This window comes from Xylona heveae, assembly GCF_001619985.1.
Source record: "Xylona heveae TC161 unplaced genomic scaffold L228scaffold_6, whole genome shotgun sequence".
NCBI classification, from domain to species: domain Eukaryota; kingdom Fungi; phylum Ascomycota; class Xylonomycetes; order Xylonales; family Xylonaceae; genus Xylona; species Xylona heveae.
In genome coordinates this window covers 944,418-968,048 of record NW_017264198.1, presented here as the reverse complement: position 1 = coordinate 968,048, position 23,631 = coordinate 944,418, and the positions used below count along the sequence as shown (strand labels likewise).

Sequence of the window (23,631 nt, the reverse complement as noted above, 5' to 3'; positions counted from 1 at the left end):
GATTATTGTTTTTCACGCCAATAGAAACGTCTGATTTTATTTACATAAGGTGATTAAATTCCTCTATTCTATGAACATGTGTTTAATGGCGAGGTGCCACGACCTTTATATTTCTGCACTATTTGAATCAATTTAGGAACAAGTCGCGCTTCAACATGAGTCCGGGAATTGAAATCATGCGAGGAAAGGTATGCAGCGAACAATCGATATATATACCCGAAAATCTTCCTCAGTCGTTTATTCATGCAACAGTAGCGCAACTGCCATATTGGTGAAGCATCTGGCCGACAACCACAAGTCCCCCAATGGCAGGAACGCTATAGATAGCAACAATAGCAAATTGTAGCAAGGTCAATTTTAGTTCAAAAGAGGACCTGCTCTCTGGGAGAGACTTTTCCGTTTGAGAATCTTTCCAGGAGCCGAAAAGCGATTGGCCTTGGGCAACGATAGGGCTGAACCAAGCTCCGACCCATTGCCAGAGGATCAGCCATATTCTCTGCGCTTTTGTGCTATGGCCTTTATTGAAATGCGTCAGGCTGCCGGTGAGAATGAGCGATACTCCAGTCACAAGGAAGCTCCAGAATAGCGAATCTAGGGCATCCATCCATGGCGAATGCACAAGCTCGGCGAGTGATGGCGCAGAGTCCCCAGCCGCTTCTATGGACTGGCGATTGTTCTTAGACTGGAGCTTGAAACTATTAAAGCTAGGCACAACGAGACTTGGCTGCTGCCTTGGAACTTTCCGATTGATCTCCGCTATGTTGACATGCTGGATCCTGATGGCATGGTCTTCATCCTCTGCTCCGGCGCTCGACGACCCACCTGTAGAGATGTCGCTTCCAATGCTGTTCAAGCCAGAAAAAATCTCTTCAAGCTCGGAATGAAACCCCGTTGTGAGCTTATTTTTAGGCTCGTGAAGCCGAGGCAAATCATCTTGCGGGACCACACAAGACTGATGCTGAAGCTGCAGGCTTATACCAGAGCTGTCCTCGCTTCTAGTGAACTTGCCCGATATCCCACGCGCCATGTTTGGCAATGCATCTTCATTATAGAGCTCTCCGACAATTCCTTCAAAACTCCCGCCATGTCTAATTGCTTCCTCCATTATGTCAGATGCAACCATATAGAGGCTCGAGTGTTCCGGTAGGCGGAGGTTACTGGCCAGGTTTACCACGGACATTAAAGTGAACGGAATAATAGTTAGACCAAACGCCGCATACCCATAACGAGATATCTGGCCCCCTTTCGACATATATATGTTCAAGGTAGAGAATAGGGCCTGAATGAATGAAACAAAGGCCTTAGCAAAACCATAAGAAGTAGCGATTGTATTCGAATTCTCCACTTCACTGCTAGAGGAGTTTATAATCTCCGGATCTTTGTGCCCTCGGGGTGATATTGAAGCATTTGCTGGAACAACTGCAAGCTTGTACCCAGGCGGAAGAATGCATGTACCATAAATGCGATGTGCTTTTGGGACGAAGGTCTTGAGGTCCGAGTACATCTGATTCGAATTTGAAAGCGCATATCTCGAAGGTGCAAGTGATGTTATTAGATTGACTGGCTTGTTTTTTTGGAGCTTCGTGTAGTCTTGCTGCGCGAGTGTCACCAATTGGGGTAGACCTTTTTGGCTTTGCTTTTTAGATCTATTAATCGGATCGACAAAGACGGCATTTTTGACAGTGTCCCCTTCCTGTGGGATCCAATCTGGCGCCCTCACTACCATGCATAATGCATTCGCTCTGGCAGCAAGGCTCAAAGGCAAATTCCCAGATGATGCTTTATGCTCGAGAAAGTTTCTTAGGACCTCCTTAATGCCTCCTTTTAAAGTCGACTGCGGATATAGGAGGGCGAAATAGGTGCGGAGAAGCAGGTCCCACCTTGGCTCGCCCGGCAGTGGCTTGACTGTGGTAGCATGCGTGACATAGTTGCCCAGATAGAAAAGCAGAATCTCAGGCCAGGTTGCCGGGGAACATCTCAGGTCGGGCTTCTCTTTGTCGGCTTTGTCATCTGGAACAGCGGATTTGATAGAGAGCTGAGGATTTGGTAGGGCGGAAGCAACTGAAAAGTAAACAACGAGCGCCAAACAGAGGTGGATGACCTGGAATGAGAAAAGATACCCCTGTTCCTTATATTTCCGTCGAAAAATGCCGGTGTAGAGCATGAACACTCAGAGATCTTTGTCGTGTCTCGCTGTATAAGGATGCAAATGAAATAGGCGCAGACGCATGAACAGGGGAGGTATTGCTGCCTGGATATAGTCTAAATTTGCAAATTAGAAGGCTACCTGCAGAATGCCTTATGAGCTAGGTTCAATTTTGATATACACAGCGGTAAATCCTCCTGTATTCGAGCCGGAAAAACAGCCTTCCAAATCCGAGTGTTTCCGCCAAATATTGAGGAGATATGGGATATTGAGAAAGTTGAAAGGCAAGGAATGAGAAGGGAGTAAAAGATTATGCTAAAAGAGTGCCTCTTCAGCTAATTTATCAGAACAAGAGCCGGGATCGTACGTATACAACAAGAGAAAGAAGGCGAATAATAGAGTTGAATACATCATTGCTTGGTCAGAAGACTCAAGTAATGGAGTACAAGCAGGAGGAGGAGGACGTCCAGAAATGACTCTGGAAATAAGACCAGTGGTGATTTGATAGAAAATTCATCAGATGATTCTGGTGTAAGCGGTCACACACTAGGCATTGGAAGGACGATATAAGAAAGTGCAAGTGACCATTGCAGAGCCATGCAATTTCTAAGACAGAATTTGGTACTGGAGCCTAAAAGGCCGCCAGTTACTGACTCAAAACGTAACATAGCCTCCAGAACTCGACCAGGGCAGTATGGGGCAAAGCAAAGGACTGTGCAAGGCTCTGTTAGAAATTGTAAGCGCAATATATGTACAGTGCAAAGGTCGCGAATGGGATCAGCGTAAACATTCTCCCACAAAGCCAAAAGCTGATGTCAATCCAGCTAGGCAGTGTATTAGTGCGCGTGAAGGTGTACTGATAAATGGTATTATTTCTTGTCGATGTCAACTCTTCTGCTGTCCCTTGCAGGTGACATTATGATGAAACAAACTCCAAGTCAGCTCGAGGTGCAGATGACGGAGTCGCCCGCCATTTGGCTGTAACACGTGCGCTTTAGTTAAGGAAACGGTTAGCGAGACATGTTGCCTGTGCCGACGCCATTTTTTATTATCTCAGAGCCTTATCGCGCTATCAGTGCCAGCCACGGGAAAAGCAAAATGTGGACCGTGAGAACATTACTCAAGCAGGATTTATTTCAAGTAGCTGTTAAGCTTTCAGAGGATCTTACGGCCGTTGCTATTTTATGCTGGTTTTCGTGAGGCGAATATTACAAATAATATACAAGGGTTGGCATATAAGACTCTGCTTTTTGATATTGGCTTATGGATAAAGTGAATCTCCGAGCGAATGAGCAAGCGCAGACAATCGCCAGAAAGTTGGAGAAGACTTTTCAGTTGATTGAACCTATCGCCGTTATGTAACAGTCAAGTGGTTTTAGACCCTGTGTAGAGTGAAGCCATTTTGGGCCGGCTCCATTTGATCTACAGGCCGTTGCCAGTCTGGATGAAATTTGACATGAAGCATTCTCATTTTTGCTCAGGTGTATCATGAGCCCTGGCACAGTTTGGCCCGTCCAGATGAGAATTGGCGCACCATTATACATAAAAGTAGAGCACAAGGTGCAGGTTGTTAACGTCCCAAAACCCAGCAGGACTTGACGCATTGGTATTCGACTCTCTAATGCTCGGAAAGAAAGTTGAAAAAGGAAAATTGGTAAATGATATGTCGTGTATTACAGGCCCGTGTTCAACGACGCCAAGAGAGAAAGTAAAAGGCCTTTTCCAAGACTAAAACGCCGTTTTCATGTGGGTGCTCGGTCATTTCGCCATTAGTGTATATATCTTCGCCTCCATTCATTACAGTGTCATTAACCACATGCATTATAAAGACCATCTCTTCAACTGTTTTGGTCCGAGACCGACCGGTCCATATTACCTAATTCAGCGCCTTGGCCGCTTTGACCACGCTTGCGACCTGAGAAATGAAAAGTCCGGTGGCTTGAGTTGGCATTGCTATTGTCCGAGGGACTATCCGACGAGTCTCCGAACCTCGAAAAGATGCCCTTCTTTTTCGGCTTCGTGTCATCATTAAGTCCAATATCTTCAAAGGGTTCTTCATCAGTGACCTTGGGCGGGTCAAAGTGTTTTCCATTCACTGCTGAGCGTGGAAGACGGCTAGTCCGAGAATCGAGGCTCTGCCTCGGGGCGTAGCCCTCGGGTTGAATGACAGGTGATCGAGCAGAAATGTCCTGAGTGGTTCTTTTGTCAGTGACTGAACCTTGTATGCACGCACCCGGGCAACATACAAAAGACCGCCTGTATGAGTCAAATGACTCGCGAGAGATTGAGAAGGGTTCATTCTCATTCAGTAAAGTCCTATGATTGGTTGTACCTGACGAACCGTTGGAACGGTGCCAGAACCCCTTTTTCTCAGGTGGAGAGGGCTACAAGGAAAATAAGAGGGTCAGCCTTGCATTGAGCTAGAAGCCTGTATCGCTCGGGAAGGTACTCTGAATTGGGTTTCAGGCATACCGGAAGGTAGACCCCGCTGTCATTGACCACTGCAAGTACCCCAATTGTCATCAGCACGCGGCTCTCTGTAGGCATCCGTCTGCCAGCACGCATGACCAGCTATGTACGCACCGCTCAGCTTGAATTCATTAGGTTCTCCTTTGATATTGAGGGGCCTTGCCCCGCTAACATCTGCTTGCTTGAATTCGGAATCCGCTCCGGCCTGCTGATCCGAAACAGAATCGGAAGAAGTGGCCTTACGAAAAGGATTGCGAATGGGCATGGTGATGGTGGATGGACAAGGAGAATGAGAAGTGTAGTCGCATACACGTTAACAAAATGTAGATTATGTCTACCGAGTGGTTCTTTCAGAAAGATCAGTTGAGGCTCGAGATAGTAGCGACACGCCCCAGCCAAAGCCCCACAGCCGAGATAGGAGGGATGGACTGGTGCGGAACTACCAAAACCGACGGCAGGGACGGGGCAACTGGGGGATGTGCCGGGTAAGGACCGGAATAGTGGTGGTGATGACATCGTTCCTCGACTAAGAGCAGAATGTGGTTAAAACTGATCGAAAAGATTCCGCATTGAGACAAGATTAATCCGAGATGGCGAAGGGAGATGACATAATCCACCTGCCTTTTTTGCGGTCTGGTTCCCGTTGCGGGTCCGAGCCACTTAGCGACCGGCGAGAAAAGTGACCATTCAAGCATTGGCATCATCCAACGTGAGGCCATCATCATCAGATTGCGGGGGTTGCGGTGTGAGAGCTCTGTTACTCGAGTACAAAGTGTACAGTACAGAAAGTATTGATATACTTTACCGTACAGTTGGCAATTACCTAGGTAGGTACCTTAGATCATGACCTTTTTGGGCACTGTCTGCGGCTCAACGTTCCAGATGTGCATCTCTCGGACGCTCCACATGTGGTGGCACATCAGATTTAAGATTTTGGTGGCGAACCAAGGCAAGCCCCCAGCCTCGAGATTAATTACCGGCGGTTCCGTTTGCTCCATTGGCTTCCCTTGCATAATTCCCTTGTTCTTTTGGAGTCACAGTATAATTAGAATTCCTTTCCTTGTGAGCGGGGAAACTATCATTGTGCTGTCCCTGTTTTAGCCCTAATGGTTATCCTCACGTGAGCATACCCTAGCCCGCGCGAGATAATTACGCGAGCCGAGCTGTCCCTGACCGTAGTCCTGATCTGGTAGAGGATGAACTATCTCCCCACACCGACGATCCGATTATCATCGTCTGAAACATCACTGTTTACCATACTACTCTTGCAACCTCAGGTATTATTATCATTATGTGATGAGTGGCTCTGCATTCATGCCCAGCTGCTGCAGAAGCATCCTTACTTATGAGCCAAGTAGAGCTCTGCTACTATGAATCTGCTAACATGGGTTCGCCAGTCAGACAGGGGTAGGATGGAGCAGATCACAAAGCAACCCCGCATCCTCAACTTGCAGGAATGAACGCCATTATACGAGAGAGTGGACACAAGGCATGATAGAACTGACATGCAGGCCCTATAGTCCTCTCCATGTGCTGTAATTATGGTGAGCATTAGCTTGCCATGCAAGCATGTGCACAGATGCTTTCACAAGCTACAGATTCTGGTGTTACCTGGCTCGGGACAGCCCAGTCCGAAAGCCATTGCTGGAGCTGCGAAACGCACTATATGCATCTTCTACATATGCACGCACAAGGAACATAGTTATTTGCCTTGTTCTCTTTCTCACCTCTGTTCTCGTTAGGCAGAATACGAGGAACGCATCAAAATGCATCTGCTTCCTCCACAGTCCATAAGAGCGCTGTTGCCTCTTGTTCTTCAGATCTTCCTTTCTTCCAGGCCAGACTCGCCTGATGCTTATATATACTTTAGAAATGCTCAAAAGTATTCTTAGTTTCGACGAAAGAAGAGGTTTCATTCACTTACAGATATACCGTCAAGCCTAGCATGGTCACGGTGGTCGGCAGAGACGGGTAGCCACATCAGGGCGCGCCATCTCCTGGCAACGGAGAGTGGCACAACGGACATATTCACTGGATCCGCTGTAGAGCGACGTCTAAAAAATTTAGAAGAGCCCATTCCAAAAAGCTCTTAAGCTGCTAGAGCTCATCAATCGACGCCTCTGCTTGTAGAGACAAATCTTTGCCGATGGTTGAAGCCTGGCATCGAGGCTGGGCCGTTTTCTTAGGCGAATTTATCTCTTGCCTCTCAGATCTTCTCTCACACACTCTCGCATATCCTCACTTTCCTCCAAATTGAAAGAAAGCCGTCCAGATCCACTCGCCAACTCTTCCTGGTGACGGAATTTTCGGAATCACCCTCGTTGATCTCATCCTTACACCCCAAACCACGGGATTTATCGTTTTAGCATTCTTTACATTTTCTGCATTCGCGCTTCTTCTCTCAAGTCGGTCGTTGTTCCCTCATTCTAGCTCGCTTGTCTCACACAAAGCGGAAACTGCTCAAACTTTATGCCTGTCTAGCTTCGCTCAAAGCGTCCTTCAAGATGGGAGCTGCCTTTTTCAATTCCTGGAAACTCTGGCAGAAAATGACCTTTGTGAGTAAACTTTGTGTAAAACTATGTTCCTCCAGATTGAGTCCACTCTAATCGCAATTTTGCAGGTCCTCGGGGTTGGTCTTGTATGCATTTTTAGCTTTAATTCTTGCCTTAAAGATCCGGAAGGCTTACAGAATCATAGGTTCTTGTGATTATCTATGGGCTAATCATATTATATCGCAATCGCTGGCGCGTTCGAAAGTACATGGCTCTTGAAGAAGCTCAGAGAGTTGATTTAGAACGTGCCAGGCAGACGCGAACCATAATCAATCTCAACGGCGAACGGTTGCCATTTGGTGTCAGAGCTCTCGAAGCAGGAATCGTGACTGAAGGCGTCATTGTGTCCCCTAATGTCACTCCTGTTGTCACTCCGACAGCTTCGGTTGCGACTACTCCAACAGCCAGCATCCGTGCCAGTTCCACGGTGACCCCTTCCGATTTTACCTCATCTTCTCGAGATGATCGAGACTCTCTCCCATCTCGTTCTCGGCTCTCGCAACTGCAAGGCGGCCGTAATCTTTCTTCCGGCACACTTAGTTCGGCTTCCTCGACTACTGCCTCAATTTCTGAAAAGCGCGAATCGGCTCATGCTTCCCCAGCCCAGGGAGACCCGAAAACATCTTTGTCGAGATCCAAAGCTTGCCGTTACCACCCACGTCACTACTCTGAGCTGCGCCACAGCAGCGGCATTACACGTAACCAGGAAGCTCTTCAAGCCCTCGAAGGAAAACAGGGGCGCTTCAAGAATTTTACAAAGTTTGTTAAGGGTAAGGTCAAGAACGCATTATACACTTGGTCTTGGCGCCAAAATAGTCTCATCTTCGAGCGTTTGCTGAGAACTGAGTATCGCTGACTCTTATTTCATGTAGCACCCCTCCGCTACCAAGGCAACAAGTACGGACCTGCTAGCACCAGTAATGGAATTACTTCAGTGGTTGCTCTCTCGTCTTCTCCAAATGCTGCATCGCCTCCGCCTAGATTTTCCTTTGAATCTTTCTCTGAAAAAAATGGCATTCACAAATCCTCTGAAATCGAAGAGGTTGACCTCGGACTACTTCATAACCACCGAATTTCCCATGCTGCTGAGGTTGGGCAACTGGTCCCAAGGTTTCGCAAACCCACTGGTGATGGCGTTTCCGATAGAATTGCTTCTGGTGTCTCCTCGGCCCCTGGTGTAGATGGGTATTCTATCGGCCCTCAGACTTTACCTAGTACCAGCTTGAATGTCATTTTCGCTGCTTCGGGCTTCAACCAGACTCTTTCAGGCTCGGGGCAATCTTTCCCATCGAAGACTGGTGGGCTTGAAGCCTACAAGTTGGAAGATCTGGCTACCTCTTCGCTTCCGTCTGCTGGTCCCGAAGCCCATGATGCTATCAATTTGCCAAAGGAAGTGAAGAAGGGAGCCAGCCATGCTTCGACTATTCTTCGACGGGTGAACTCTGGCTTTGAGATCCTTGTGCCAGGCACTCTCGATTTGAATGATGCACACTGCACTGATTCCGCGGATGCATTGCTTGGGGCAAAGACCAAAGAGGATGACGCTCCCAAAAAGCTTCAAAAGAAAATGCCGATGGCTCGCGAGCGGTCTTCCAGTTTTGTTGAACATCTTTGATGGTTGCTTTGAACTTGGAGCAGACGAGCACAGTTATTGACCGGAAATGCAATTCAACCAGTGGCTTCTCGGCATGTCGATTTGCTGTCCGATCATCTCTATTTTCTCGGTCTTGTTTTCAACACCTGCATCATCTCATTGGCATTGACTGATCCTTCATCAACCTTGTAAATGCGGGTGCATTAGCTTCTGTTGCGTCAACTTGTACATGAAAAACGTCAAACTCGCATTCGGCTTATTCAATTTGCTTCGCGATTGAGGGAAACGTACATAACAGCGGACCGTTTTTCGTCAATTCCGCATTCTGCAAGATATCCATTGAGGTTTCCCGGCCGGCGTTCTGATTTATATGAAGTTTTAATATTTGACTCTTTTCAAATCTCTTCTTCGAATCTCTTTGATTTTTCTCTGATGCGATAGGCCATCTGGATGGAGATTTGAAGTGTTTAATGGTTTACTTAGCCAAGAGGCAGAAAGTTACTGTATGGAGGGATGGCATATTCTATGGGTTTCAATGAACGGCACAGACATTTGTTTTACCTAGCCGACTCTTAAGATGATCCAATAAAGATAAAGATATTCTAATGGCGGGATTGTGTTCGTTTCCATGAGTCATCACCCGCAGGTCCTGTAAACCTGAAGCAGCTGGCATAACATCCATTGTTCCACCCTGAACTGGAGCGGACAGGTATCTTGCTACTAATAGTACATAAACCAGGGTGTGCTCGGTATCACCATTGTAGTTAAAAGTCCAAGTTAACTCCCGAAAACTACCAGGGCCTAACTCCATCCTGCCATACTAGCTTTCCCACATCCGCATCTCTTTTACCCACAACCACATCTACAATCGTCTGCCCGCCGATTTCGGGCTCCTGCGCACCTCGTGCTCGCAATGCATCCGGTCCTTGACCCGACAGATTCGTCGCGCAGAGACCAGGATCCAAGCCCCAGACCAGGATCCCTTCTTTGCGCAGGGACTTTTCGTACTCCACCATGACCATGTTCAGCGCAGACTTGCTGCTCTTATAACACACGGGGAGAACATTGTAGATTGGAGAAGCGGGGTCAGAGGCCATTGTGAGAGAGGAGAGAGATGTAGATACAAAGACCAGACGGGGTGCTGCATGAGCTTCTGCACGAGGAGCATTGGTGGTGGTGGTGGTGGTGGTGGAAGAAGGCTCCGAGGATAGGCTCTTCGCCGAAGAATTAAACTTGGACTTTTTCAGCAAAGGTAGGAATTTTTCGGTGACGTTGATTGTCCCGAAAAAGTTTGTTTCAAATGTACTCCGGTATACGTCCAGAAGCGGGACGGGCGGGTTAGCAAGTCGCTGAAGATCATTGTTTATGCCGGCGTTGTTGACAAGCACGTCGATGCGGCCGAATGTTTTGGACACTTCGTCTGCAGCTTTGACAATGTTGGATTCGTCAAGAAGGTCGAGATGCAGTGCGGAGCAAGTCCCTTTGGCCCCGGGCAGGGAGCGAAGCTTTGACACGGCTTCTTCGCCCCGAGAGAGATTCCGGCTGCATACAATGACGTGGTAGTCTGCCGAAAGCTCGACAAGTATCTTGGCAGCTGCAAAGCCGAGACCCTGGTTTGCTCCTGGGATGGATTGTTAATGGGTTAAACGGGATGAAGCAAAGAAATTCAAGGGAGAAAAGGATGGGATGTGGCGGAGGAAAGGTGACAGACCAGTAATGAGGACAATAGTTTGATCAGATTTGGCCATTTTGGATTTTTGTAGTTCGTCGTTCTTTGCACGGTCGAGAGAAGATGGAGAGGAATGATATAGAGCAACAGATCAAGGATAAAGCACAGTAAAGTTTGGTCAAAAACGTTATTTGTTTGCAAGTATCGTTTTAGAGCTGAACAAAAAAAAATGCTAAAAGAGCAATGCGGACGAATAAATAGAAGATTGAGAAACATGTCAAGAGTAATATCAAATATGGCTGAATAAACAGCACAGCTGCAGGGCCTGCCGGAGACAATGCTAACCCCGCCACATGTTGTCTCTGCGTCACTAAGCCGCCCTAATGGAACACAACGGCCATATGGACCAAAAACCCGTCCGAATGAGATGCCTTTCAAGCCTTACTGGTTTCCTAGCAAGCTTCTGATTGGCCAATGAGTACACTTTTCGCATTGAACGGAGTGCCTTGCACTCTCTCGAAGCGCGTCGGGGTGACCTAATCCACCGAAATACTCAGTGGACAGTGTTCATCTGAATTCAGGCATCCGGTAATCTGCGTTCAAGTACCCTGTAAATGCCATAGAACAAGCACATGCATGGTTCACATCTGCCTTCAATGTTGCCGTAGAGTCTCAAGCGTAAGCCAACAAATGGCTTATGTGAGCCAAATCCTCCGCCATTACTGCGCGAGCCTTGACGGTTGTTGTCGTTGGCGTGATGTCCCCGTAAATGACTAAGCACAGCCAGGCTTCAGTCACATGACGGCGCGTTGCCAGCAAGCGCGTTCCCTACAGCATCGCGTCACCTCGCAACGCCACAACAACAATAACTGAGTCAACGAGCGGACTGTAATTATTCTAATATTTTGAAATAGAATTTCAATTCGCAGTCCCTTTTCTAAAACATCCATAATAAAATATGAGCGCCGAGGAAGTCGAGCAGAGCCAGACCGCCTACGATGAGGGCGGAATGGGCGGTCCTGGCGCGCCAACGCCCTTGACTGCGCTGGAGGTATGTCCACAGATGGAGTGATAGGCGCACATTATATCTTGCTGTGGAGCTTGAATTTGGCTAATTTGCTTCATTACAGGGTGTCGCTGGGCTAACGGCGCGTGATATTAAATTAATTGTTGATGGAGGTTTCAATACCGTGGAGGCAGTGGCTTATACGTACGTTGAGTTTCTATATCATCACCACTCCAGTCGCACATTAAAGGATTTATTCACATCGAAAGCGTGTACAATTATCATATTACATCAAGGAAACAAAGTCGCAAGTCTAACTAAGCAATGTGTCGACACAGACCACGCCGAGTGCTGGAACAAATCAAAGGCATATCCGAGCAAAAAGCGTCCAAAATCCTCGCAGAAGGTCAGTCTACTTAAATTCCCGTTGCTTCTTTCAATTTCTACATTATCCCTTTTATTTCTGACACAGAGCTACAGCATCAAAACTCGTGCCAATGGGCTTCACTACCGCTACGGAAATGCACCAGCGCCGCTCAGAACTAATCTCCATCACAACGGGATCAAAACAGCTAGATACATTACTCGCCGGCGGTATCGAAACGGGTTCCATCACAGAAATATTTGGCGAGTTTCGTACAGGCAAGAGCCAAATATGTCATACTCTGGCAGTGACGTGTCAGTTACCCTTTGACATGGGCGGCGGCGAGGGAAAGTGTTTATATATTGATACCGAGGGGACGTTTCGGTGAGTTGTTAACCCAGCTGTTACCCCTATTATTTCTCCCCCCCCCTCCCCCCTTATTTTTCGCCCTTTGTGTCTCTTTGTTTTTTAAAAAACTGTCCTTCCAATGTTCTGTTCTGACGGTATTCGGAAACGAAACCAGACCTGTCCGCCTTCTCGCCGTAGCCAACCGCTACGGCCTCTCGGGCGAGGAAGTCCTTGACAATGTGGCATACGCACGCGCCTATAATAGCGATCACCAACTACAACTCCTTAACCAAGCCGCGCAGATGATGTGCGAGACGCGCTTCTCCTTGCTCGTTGTCGACTCGGCGACGTCGCTGTACCGCACAGACTTTATGGGCCGTGGCGAATTGTCCTCGCGTCAAACTCATCTTGCCAAATTCATGCGCACTTTGCAGAGGTAAGTTCATCATCCGACATTCCTATCAGAATTCTTAAACCCCTATCATCACTTCTTCCATATACCATCCTATCCTTAAAAAAAAAAAGGGGGGGGGGCACAGGCACATCAATGATGCTAACAATTGACAATATAAAGACTAGCAGACGAATTCGGCATCGCAGTAGTCATCACCAATCAAGTCGTCGCCCAAGTCGACGGCGGTCCCTCGGCCATGTTCAACCCGGACCCGAAAAAGCCTATTGGCGGCAACATTATTGCACACGCGAGCACCACGCGACTCAGCTTGAAAAAGGGCCGTGGCGAGACGCGTGTCTGCAAGATTTACGATTCCCCGTGCCTGCCAGAAAGCGATTGTCTTTTTGCCATTAATGAAGATGGAATCGGAGATCCGAGTCCAAAGGATTTGGAGAGGGAGTAGTGGTAGTATTTATGTTTTTGTCGTTTTCGATTCACTAGCCATCTGTTCTCTCCCCCCTCTTTTCTTTTACCTGACTCAATTTCTAATATCCTTCTTTTTCCCCTAAAGAAAAGGAGTAATATGGGCATATGCTGCTACATGCATATAATTTCGTCTTCATGCATATTTTCTCCTTTGTTTCATTTTCATTAAGACCGTCTTCACGTTACGCTGGGCATTTGCATTTGCATTTGAACATTTAAAGATTTTCAAGATTTAGGGGACTTTTTCCCCGTCTTCGAAACGAGGAGAAAGAATGGTTCAAGAGAAGAATAAAAGTAAAATGACATGACATTCCAAAATGTTTTGAGAAGAAAATTGCATTGATACTGTATAAGGATGAAGAACCGAGGGTAAACTTGAACACGTTCGCTGGAATTCCATGTCGGATAGGTACAATTGTAGGCCTGGAGTAGGTTCAATGACGTGATAAAAGTAGAGAAGGTGAATGAATATAGGAGGGTGCCGAGGTAGATGAAGTAGTGAGATGGATGGTGTGGTGGACCTTGAGGGCGCGAGATGCGAGGACAAGGATGATGTGGAGGAGGCAATCGTTATCTTTCGTTCTTAGCTGGAGAGGCATGACGGGTGGATTTGAGACTGTAGGCGGGAGTGTTTCTATATTGCGGAAGCGCATAGAGGGGATTGAGAGCGCAGTGGTATAAGCGGCGTTGGTGCATCGTAGCTGGAACTGATTTGCAGCTGCCGTAAAATAAGGATGGTTCGTGAAGTCGAAGCTGGCTCTTATGCAGGTCCAATGAATGGCGTCTGTTGCGGGGCGGCTAGAAACTCTGGGGGTTGTCGGTAGAGTACAATCTCGGACTGCTTAAAGTATCTCCGAGCATCTGCGGCGTGGTGATATTAGCATAATTGTATGTGAATGAAACGAGAGCTATCAATGATTTCTCGAGACACAAAAAGTTGGCAACAAAAAGAGGCAACATACCCTCATCAATGAGCACGAGACTCAGGTAATACCGCGTCGAGTATTTCTTGTTGACCTCACGGAAGGTTGGAGTCAAGTCGAAGCCGCCGAGGAAGAGACGGATCGGGATTGTCTCGCCTGCACAAGTGTTAGTATGAGAATTATAGAACCGGGCTTCTGGAGAAATGGGGCGAGTCAAAGCATACCTCGTGATGGGGATCCATCCATAATCTACCAAAGGTTAGCTAACTAGCAATTCTTTTTATATAATTTTTAGATGGAGTTTTAGACACGTTACCTCGAATCTGACCAGTGTTTCGCTCTCGTTGTACTGATTTGGTGCAACACCCGTCGTTTCCCGTCGTATAATCGACAGCTCCATATGCTTAATCTTGAGGCGCACGAGGAGGAAATAGATTCGTCCTACGATAACGTCCTTGAGGTGATACTTGGACTTTGAATATTCAAACTCAATATGCAGACAGTCCTCGATACCAACGTCCATTTTTATCGAGGTGTTGTTTTCGGGCGGGATGCTGTATGAGTACACCCAAATGTCCTTTTCGCGAATGACGTCGGCCATGCGGCGCGATACCGTTACGCGGATAAAGTACCGCAGTTTGACATTGATGCCATTATATGACTCGTATTGCTTCTCGACATTTTTAAAGTTAAAGTCAAAAGTCTGTGGATGTTGGAGCTCTCCGGGAGCAGCCAATTCTTGGCCCAGGGAGAGAAATTCGTAGTGATTTCCACGGTCATAGAACATTTCTACAGCACGTTAGCTACTAAGCCCTGCCATCTAGTGGGTACTACGCATGCCGAATATAAGGAATATGCGGGAAAAAAAAATAGTACGGCTAGGCACCTACCTATTGTTCCAATGAATTGCACCTTAATACCGGTATGCTCGAGACGCTTGCCGTCCTTGGGCCGGATAGTGACGGCACCCTTGACAGACTCGCCATCTAGATACAATGGTGCTTTCTCGCGGCGGTTCTTATCAAGCTTTACATCGACCATGGACCGCTCATCGGAGTCCTCGAGGACAATGTCGATATCGACAGGAGTGGAGAATAAGAACGACATGATGGGCGCCGGTTAACAGTCAACGCTGATATTCAATGAGTAGGTGGGGGAAGCGCGAAAGAAGCAGCGCCGGTGCTCTCGATATTTGGCACCGAATCGATATCAATATCAATTGAAGTATCAATATCGATAGTAGAGGAACCACCGAGCCGCTGCAGCAGTGGTAAACGTGCAGTAGCTGTCACCTACCCTTAGCTTCCCTTTGGTTACGCGGAGGTCGGGGGACACGGCGAGTCGGAAGATGACATAAGCTGTGAGTCAGCATTTGGTTTCATGATCAAAAGTACCGAGGCCAGCGTAAAAACCTTAGGTTGAACATCCCAGAATCGTTCAGACAACAGTGGGTTTACAGAAAAGAGAGTGATACCTCCCACGACAACAAGAATTGCCTGTGAAATCCTTGTACCTCTACTTGCGCTGACGGTTGGTGTTCCTGAAATGGATCAAGGAACCAGGTGACACGGAATGCCCCGTATTGCTGCACCCCAGATTATGGCTGAATATGATGATGATCATGACCACGTTGTGCTTCACTACCCGCATTTTTCTCTGTAGTCTTAGCGTTGAGCAAGACTATTTTGGTCAGTCTATCGTCGAAGCTTCTGGTATTCGGCACTTGTTGGTGGTCTTCGCTTCTTGACGCCGAATCTGTCAGATCTACGTAAAGTTTCACGTCAAAGCGTTGGGGAACGTATTTCTTGGCCACAGGAGAATGCCATTCTCCGCCTTCCCGGGGGCTGAGCCTGACTCTTGGACGAACAGGGTCAGCGGTGGCCGAGATCGAGCCCCCCCACGCCTGGCTTCACGCGGCTATCCCAATAAATAGCAAGTGAACTGCCCATTAATATCGTTATCAGACTTTCCGTGATTTATTTTTACCGTGGCTCCTCTCGCCAACTGCAATCATGCTTTTGATGTTTTAACTTTTCTTGTTATCCATATATAACTGGTGCATTATTGGTCTCGAAATTTTCTCATCCTCTATTCAGCGACGTGCATGTCCAATGGTCGACTACCTTGGCTTGCCTTTCTGTTGCCTTGCAAGGGGTTACACGGACAACATCTTTGCCCCTCATCCCCTCTCGTTCTTCTTATTTGCCCCCTCTTATGCATGCATGCATTATGTTCAAGGCCATTGTAGTAGTCATCTCGTAAGAATCATCATCATGTTGACGATGCAAATGAGCACGAGACTGCCACGATGCAGGGCTAATGTGACTGATCATACTTTCGACAGCAACGTGACGAGAGGGATGAGGGATGAGGATGATGGACACGTTGGCAGCACCGGGCTGACTCCTGTATGTCATTGTAAGATTCATTGGTTTGCATCTTTTGTGCTTCCACTTGAATCTTATCATTCAAAAGTTGACGACATTATGCAATGTACGGAGTGTTATATGTATCTCACCTGATGTACATAAAGTAATTCAGTGAGCGTCGCTATACGAGGAACGCGACGTGGGGGCCGATGGATTCCCCTTTGGGAGACCCACTCAACTGATGCACCCGGTGTCTTTACTACTAAGACCCCCACGTTCATCCCACCGCATTGAGCCAATAGAGTACGCACAATTGAAGGTCCAAGGTCGCTCCTTCCTCCGTTACGTCTTTCTTTGGGCCGGACATTTTTCATCATCTTCATCTCCTTCGCTAACGTAACACACCGGTATGCTCTCTTTCCTCTTTTGAACTTTCTTCATCAGCTCACAAGGGTGTCCCCTCTCCCTGTTTTTTCTTTCGAATGAAATGCTAGCAATTCATTATTCGTTTCCTCTTGCTCCAATTTTTTGGGTTTCTTCTCACTTGCTGCTTGCATATCTGACATGCAGCAAAGTCCATTACTTCAGTGCAAATGCCAGTCTCCTAGGCATTTCTAGTCGATTCCTCTTTCGGTTCGAGCCTTACCTGGAGTGGACTATGCAAACCCCGGGCTGATTCTTAGTGTGGGGTTGAAGTTGACGCCACGGCAATCGGATTAACTCGAATGAGCCATTTCCGAGGATTCTCCTTTGCTCCATCGCTGGGCCGGACTTGGATCGATTCCATTGCTTTCCGCTGACCGCTTCCCAGTTGCTTCGACATTAACCTTTTCAAGGCTAAATTATTTTCTCTCTCTACTCTTTCTGTCGTCTCTCACACTCAGCTCCGGGCCGAGTAATGATACAGCCCAACGTTTGGTTTTCTTCTGCCGCCCTTCGATCCAATAATTTTTCGCTGGTGTGTGCGCTGCCCCACCGTCGTCATCGTTGAATCCAGACGACTCCCCGAGCCATGTCTGGGCTTCCCCAAAGATCCTGTCCCTTTTCCGTTTCATTGCTTTTGTCTCTGCCCCTGATATTCCTTGACGTGTGTGTTCTGTCATTTCCTGTGTGTCTATATATGTATGAGATGTCCATTAGCTCTGTATGTCAACATTTGTACGAGTGTGTGCGTGTGCATAAGTGTGTCTATATTAAAAGGGTCATTAGCACCCAACGCTACGACTGAACCTATTCATCTTTTGTCCAAGTCCCTTTCTTTCTGGCTCCACTAATACATCATCCCGTCGCTACTCTCTCGTCTCTTGCCTTTCTGTCCCCCATCTCGTTTTCTCCATTCCTCTCGTCACCGCGCAGTTGGATCAACTTAACGCATTTAAACTTCCCCACACTCTCCAGTCGAGTCGAGTCGACTTGTCTTGTCAATCATCCTCATTCAACCGTCCCCCCTCTCTCTTCACTTGATCAGAATGACTCTCATGGCATACGACGACTACAATCCCCGCCAGACGGCCGCCGCAGCCACGGCCAAGGTGAATAAAGCTCACTCGTCGTTGCAGCCTGTGCTGCAGACCATTGGCACCATCCAGGCCCATCATCGTCACATTTTCATCGTCACTGGCCCTGCTGGTTGTGGCAAGAGTACTGTTGCTCAGACTCTCGCCTCCAACCTTTCTTTGCCCTATATCGAGGGAGACGATGTAAGTGTTTTTGGCCCATTTTGAACCCATTGTTTTTTTCTGGCTTACTTGCACCCCATTGCTCGTGTCAATTGAAAGAAACGCTACACTTTCTGCTAGCTCATCCAGTAGCAAGAGACACAATGGCTAACGTATCATCTACTAGTATCACACTCCCGCATCCGTTGAGAAGATGGCTCACTCAATTCCCCTGACCGATGCGGACCGCTGGGACTGGCTCATTTTGCTGCGCGACACCGCCATGAGCCGGCTCACCGCTGGCGCCCCCGGTGTTGTGGTCACCTGCTCCGCCCTGAAACGCAAATACCGCGACGTCATTCGTGCTGCTGCTTATGCTGATCATGCTGTGCTCGTCCACTTTTTGTATCTGAGAGCCTCGGAAGAGGTTCTGCTGCAGCGTGTCACCGCTCGCGCTGGTCACTACATGAAGAGTGCCATGGTTCATAGCCAGTTTCACGACCTTGAGGAGCCTGGAAACCAAGAACAGAACCTCGACGTCCTGGTTGTGGATGTTGAGCATAACGATATCAAGGAGGTCAGCCGCCTCGCCGTCGATGCCGTAACCAAGGTGCTCGTCGAGGACTCTCAGCCCACGTCATAATGACTCCTTGCTCAGCACTTGATCAGCACTGGATGGCAGGCAGTCTTATAGCACATAGCAACATGATACCCCATGGCAGCGACAAATTGTTCAACCCATTATTTCATTTTCATGGGCAATTTTTACCTCTGTTAGACATTTGTCATCTCGATGCAAATCTTACAGACTTTCCTCGCGCCTCCCTCCATGCCTCCTTTCGCTGCCACAATCGTTGCCTACCAGGATAGACTTGAGTCATTTCTTTTTATCATCGCGTATATCTTTGTTATCATTTTATGTCTCGCGTCAGCGCTCTTTTCAACATTCTTCTGCTTGGCTACGAAAGGTGAACATCTCTGGCGTTTTCAAGTCAATTTTTAGACCTTTGATTTCTTTTTTTCTTGGTTGGATCTACATCCTCCATATACTTATGATTACTGTTATTTTCCAAGCGGTCATTTTTGCATATATTCTGCCTAGTTACAATGGTTTTGGGGAGTTTAGAAAGACTAGGTAAGAGTGGAATCGTCAAAGAGAAATTTTGTTGAATAAGTTTCTTTGGAATCCTGTTGTGTCTTTATCTTGAAATAATCTCAAAACAATAGCTTTGATTCACTGACTCACTGGTATTGGTGAGCGTGGTTCGTATCTCATGGTGATATTATATGCAATTTTCCAAATTAATGTAAATATTGTTTATTCCTTCCTTGATTCCGGGAATTGAGTTACACCAAAAAAAAAAATTAGTAAGCTCCAATACAATAGGTATTAAACCGGGATCTTTATAAGTCAAATTTGTTCAAACAACTTCACACGACACGCGGCCATTTTATATTTATATTTATTTTTTTTTTACAGCGAATGTGTAACCGGAGTATTCAAATGACTGTTCATATGGCTATGATTTTCGGGAGCGACACCCGCCCTCCCCACCTTTGGGTCCCGTTGTTGATCGGGAACGCAAGCGAAGGTGCCGAAGGCGGTGAGTACAATGCGGAGAGATCTCCGACCTATAAACACATGGGTTTAAGAGTACACTACCCCGCGGTCTTCTACCATTTCTCTTCTCCTTTTTCCATACATCCATACCAAGCAAGTCATACAGCGAGAAGGAGCGCAAGTTTCTTAATTGAGCCTTTCACATTCTGACGGTATATAGCCTTGGGTTTTATACATTAAATCGAGTATGTTCCGTGCACTTTTGCTCGCATTGATAAGCAGCATTGATTGACATATTTAACAGTACAGTAGATAAGCGTTCGAAGGAAGGCACACCTTGCGTCTTGAATCCCAGAAATACCCAAGAAGCCAAGAACGTCAAGGGGATATCGTATTTTATTCTGATAGCACAATGGCGGGACTAGGAGACTCGCCGCTCTTTTCCAAGCCAGTCACGTTGGCAGTCGTTGGATGCGGTAGGTTGCTTCTATAACCCTCTGCATCTCAATCCTCCGAGAGAGCATCTTCCTTTCTTCTATATTTGCAGTAAATCAAGACAGTTGAAACGAATCCAATATTCTGGATAACACCTAACATTCTACCCTAGGTGCCATGGGTACCGCCGTCCTATCCGGAGTCCTTGACAGCATTACTTCCTTCTCATCCGCGTCTTCATCCTCGTCATCTTCACCACGGCCTCAAATCACAGAAATCATCGCAACAACGGCCTCCCTGTCCTCCGCACAGCGTCTCCAATCGCTCTTCCACCCCACGCATGAGTCCAAACTGACCGTTCTTCACGGCCCTGAGGGCAATCTCTCCGCCATTCGCTCCGCCGACGTAATCCTACTCGGCTGCAAACCCAAATTCATGCCCACTGTTCTCAAAGCCAGCGGCGTCGCGGACGCGCTCAAGGGAAAGGTTCTCATTAGCATTCTCGCGGGAGTCCCACCTCGCACCATTATGGAAACAATATACGATCTTAAAAGCCCTAAAGTCGTCTCCCAATCGGGTCAGACTATGCACGAACTTTCATTGCATTACGGTATAGAAGGAGCGTTGCGCAGGATATCATATAGCGATGAAAGAAAAGCCAGTCTCAAAATCACCCGCGGCATGCCGAACATGGGCGCGCAGATTCGTGAATCGATGAGCGTCCTGGAAGATTATGTGTACCCTCCTCCTTCTACTGGCCTTGCTCAGTTTTCCACAACGGGAGAAGGTCAGAAAGTCGACGAAGCCGCAGAATCAAAAGCAGTCCTGTCATTCACAAATTTTCTCTTCCAATGCATTGGCCGCACGCACCTCGTCGACCCGACATTATTCGACTTGGCGTCTGTCTTGATCGGCACGACTGGCGCATTCATCATGCCCGCGCTCGACGGGATCCTGGACGGCTGCGTCGCCGAAGGCATGCGGCGCTCAGACGCCCATCGCTTGTTGGCGCACAGTATCCTCGGCCAAGTGAAATTGCTGCTCAGCCCGCAAGAGGGCGGCACGGGAGACCACCCTGCGCTGATGAGGGAGCGGGTGGCGTCTCCTGGAGGAAATACGATAAGGGGCTTACTCGCCCTGGAGCAGAGCGGGGTGCGCTCTGCGTATGCAGGCGCCGTCATGGCGAGTATGGACCGGACGAGGGAATTGGCGGGGAAGAAGTAATGATTATCATGTCTTTTTTTTTCCTTCCCTTATTATCTCTTTTTGATATTCTTCTTATTCTCTTTTTTTCTTCCTCCTTTTTATTTTTTGAGTCTAATTTTCTCTGCACAGATAGACATTTGTTTGTTAAGTAGCCTATGACGATACAGATTTTATAGCCCAATGAATGAATATGATTATATCCGACAGGACAAGGAGGGAAATGTATTTTGAGGAATCTAGGTTCCCCCCTCCACATCTGCCTTTCATCTCCCGTCTCACTCGCAAGTGTATGCCAATGCCATACCGAAACAACAATATGATAATGAAACTGAATAGAAGTCAACCAAATTTCTCTTTTCCTCCTCCTCTACCCTCCCTCCTCTCCCCTCCTTCCATCTCTCCCTCATTTTCCCTACTTGAAAGAATATCTAAACCAAATAAAAGGAAAAAGTAAATTTTTGATTTATGCGGTTTAGTTAGTTAGTAGGGAGTGCCACCACCACTACCACATTCTATTTCAGCAAGACAAGCATCTCCTCCGGCCTCTCGACCAGACGTCTCACGCGTTCTGCCATCCGGGCCATTGTCGCACCATCCACGACTCTATGATCCGCCGAGTAAGAAAAACACGCCATTTCCCTTCTCACTACGCTATTATTATTATTATTATTGTTCCTGCTTCGGCTCCTGAAAGCAGAACCATTGCCAGCAGCAGCAGCAGCAGCAGCAGCAGCACGACCTTCACAACTACTACTGACAACAGCAACGTCATCGAGAAAAATTGGCACAGGTCTAGCGCGTCCAATGCCCAAAATGGCCACTTCGTTCGCGACAATGATTGGCGCGACAACGGTGCCGCCAATCGAGCCGATATTGGAAATGGTAAATGTGCCACCGGACAGATCTGCAGTGGAGAGTTTCCCGGCTTTGGCGAGCGCGGTGAGACGTGAGAGTTCGGATGCAATGTCGGTGATGCGTAGCGAGGAGACGTTCTTGATGTTAGGCACGAGAAGACCCATGGGAGTGTCCATGGCGATGCCGATGTTGTGCTGGGCGCGGTAGATGAGGCGGGGTTTTGAGGAGGAGGATGAGGAGGATGATGATGATGATGATGATGATGATGATGATGATGATGATGATGATGATGATGGGGAAGAAGGATCGAGTTCGACACGCGCGTTGATTATGGGAAACTCGGAGAGCGCAATTGAGACGGCTTTTATTATGAATGGGAGAAAAGAGAGTTTTTGGTGCTCAGAAGAAGAAGAAGAAGATGATGAAGAAGAAGGTAGGTAAGAGGAGTGGTTGATTCGGTTCCGAAGAGCACTGAGTGCTGTCAGATCCGTCTCGTCCGTGTATAAAAAGTGCGGAATGGAGAGTGATCGGGTCATTTGTTTGAACATTTGGGCTTGGATAGGTGTGAGTGGGACAATTCTGTCTTCTTGGCTAGGAGAAGAACCTGCAGTAGCTGCTGTTGCCGGCTGACCATGCGCGGATGCAAGCGTGGGCTGTTCTGTGCCAGGGCCGTGAGCGGTGGTAGCGGTTGTTTGTTCGCCCAGGCTGGCGACGAAGCGCTCAACGTCCTCTTTTAGAACTCTCCCATCTTTGCCGCTGCCCGGGATGTCTTCAATTTGGACGTCGAATTCTCTGGCAATTCGCCTGACGGCGGGCGTAGCCAAGCTTCCATTTGAATGGTTATGGTTGTGGATTTGCCCGGCGGAGGACTCGGCTGGACTCGGTTGTGACAAAAGGGATGCCGCCTGACTTGTTGGCTTTGGCCTTTCCTTGTCTCCGTCCTTGTTCCTGTTTTTGCCATTGTGACGGAGAGATTCTGGTAACGGAGGCGGAGGCGGAGTAGAAGACGTTGTTTGTATATGGTTTTGTTGCTGCGGAGCTGACTGTTCTCCGCTTTGCGCCGGCGGCGCAGTCGTGTACGCCTCGTCTTCGGCGGAGAGCTCACTTTGAATGTCGATATCAACGAGCGGCTGGAGATCGTAAATACAATGATTTTTCATGGTAGCAACTAAATATTGCGAGGGCCGGTAATTCCTACCTTCCCAACTATGGCTGTTTCTCCGGCTTCATAATGGAGTTTCTTGATGACGCCGTCAAACCGAGATGTTATCTGCCAAATTCAGAACATTGTCCCAGTTACTCCTGGAGTAGAGAGACTCTAACCTCGACCGAGGCCTTGTCCGACTGCACTTCGCATATCTTGTCGAATTGCTCAACTCGAGCTTCCGGCTCGACATACCATTGTATAACTTCGCATTCTCGAATTCCTAATGTTTGCCAGACATCAGTGGGACGGAACATGAAGCATAGACTCCAATCCAAACCTTCTCCAATATCTGCTAGAAGAAATGGCTTAACTGCGAATGTAGTAGCTGTTTGATGAAATAATCGTCGATTGTTTACGTTTCGCCAAGTCGCATATCGACTGGCTGTGGC

General features: G+C 47.7%; 8 protein-coding genes across 8 annotated transcripts; 3 read left to right on the top strand and 5 right to left on the bottom strand.

The window, feature by feature from the left end:
• Nucleotides 1–27: 27 nt before the first annotated feature.
• Nucleotides 28–2,520, bottom strand: L228DRAFT_247941 (hypothetical protein). Its single transcript, XM_018332755.1, has one exon. It carries the CDS (start codon nt 2,162–2,164, stop codon nt 242–244), a length of 1,923 nt encoding a protein of 640 aa, XP_018187839.1. The 5' UTR covers nt 2,165–2,520; the 3' UTR covers nt 28–241.
• A 1,201-nt stretch (nt 2,521–3,721) lies between these two features.
• On the bottom strand, nt 3,722–5,149 carry L228DRAFT_247938 (hypothetical protein). The gene is made up of 4 exons (XM_018332754.1): nt 4,730–5,149; nt 4,619–4,647; nt 4,393–4,530; nt 3,722–4,335 (listed from the first exon to the last, which is right to left on the bottom strand). The coding sequence occupies exons 1-4, from the start codon at nt 4,878–4,880 to the stop codon at nt 3,985–3,987; spliced, it is 669 nt and encodes a 222-aa protein (XP_018187838.1). The 5' UTR covers nt 4,881–5,149; the 3' UTR covers nt 3,722–3,984.
• A 1,591-nt stretch (nt 5,150–6,740) lies between these two features.
• Nucleotides 6,741–9,167, top strand: L228DRAFT_149734 (hypothetical protein). Its single transcript, XM_018329270.1, has 4 exons — nt 6,741–7,170; nt 7,236–7,253; nt 7,313–7,937; nt 8,040–9,167. Exons 1-4 carry the CDS (start codon nt 7,120–7,122, stop codon nt 8,780–8,782), a joined length of 1,437 nt encoding a protein of 478 aa, XP_018187837.1. The 5' UTR covers nt 6,741–7,119; the 3' UTR covers nt 8,783–9,167.
• A 385-nt stretch (nt 9,168–9,552) lies between these two features.
• On the bottom strand, nt 9,553–10,509 carry L228DRAFT_268757 (putative carbonyl reductase; the record flags this gene model as incomplete). The annotated part of the gene is made up of 2 exons (XM_018335190.1): nt 9,553–10,382; nt 10,473–10,509. The coding sequence occupies 2 exons, from the start codon at nt 10,507–10,509 to the stop codon at nt 9,553–9,555; spliced, it is 867 nt and encodes a 288-aa protein (XP_018187836.1).
• A 3,239-nt stretch (nt 10,510–13,748) lies between these two features.
• On the bottom strand, nt 13,749–15,247 carry L228DRAFT_149645 (vacuolar protein sorting-associated protein 26). Its single transcript, XM_018329269.1, has 5 exons — nt 14,842–15,247; nt 14,268–14,740; nt 14,176–14,200; nt 13,991–14,107; nt 13,749–13,889 (listed from the first exon to the last, which is right to left on the bottom strand). The coding sequence occupies exons 1-5, from the start codon at nt 15,056–15,058 to the stop codon at nt 13,789–13,791; spliced, it is 933 nt and encodes a 310-aa protein (XP_018187835.1). The 5' UTR covers nt 15,059–15,247; the 3' UTR covers nt 13,749–13,788.
• Nucleotides 15,248–17,918: 2,671 nt separating this feature from the next.
• Nucleotides 17,919–18,594, top strand: L228DRAFT_203972 (carbohydrate kinase; the record flags this gene model as incomplete). The annotated part of the gene is made up of 2 exons (XM_018329650.1): nt 17,919–18,020; nt 18,166–18,594. Coding segments are annotated over 2 exons (531 nt in total), but the record flags the coding sequence as incomplete, so codon positions are not given.
• Nucleotides 18,595–19,681: 1,087 nt separating this feature from the next.
• On the top strand, nt 19,682–21,381 carry L228DRAFT_247932 (hypothetical protein). The gene is made up of 3 exons (XM_018332753.1): nt 19,682–19,784; nt 19,844–20,015; nt 20,147–21,381. The coding sequence occupies exons 2-3, from the start codon at nt 19,952–19,954 to the stop codon at nt 21,196–21,198; spliced, it is 1,116 nt and encodes a 371-aa protein (XP_018187833.1). The 5' UTR covers nt 19,682–19,784; nt 19,844–19,951; the 3' UTR covers nt 21,199–21,381.
• A 311-nt stretch (nt 21,382–21,692) lies between these two features.
• L228DRAFT_268752 (hypothetical protein) lies at nt 21,693–23,496 on the bottom strand (the record flags this gene model as incomplete). The annotated part of the gene is made up of 3 exons (XM_018335189.1): nt 21,693–23,165; nt 23,234–23,305; nt 23,359–23,496. 3 exons carry the CDS (start codon nt 23,494–23,496, stop codon nt 21,693–21,695), a joined length of 1,683 nt encoding a protein of 560 aa, XP_018187832.1.
• Nucleotides 23,497–23,631: the final 135 nt, after the last annotated feature.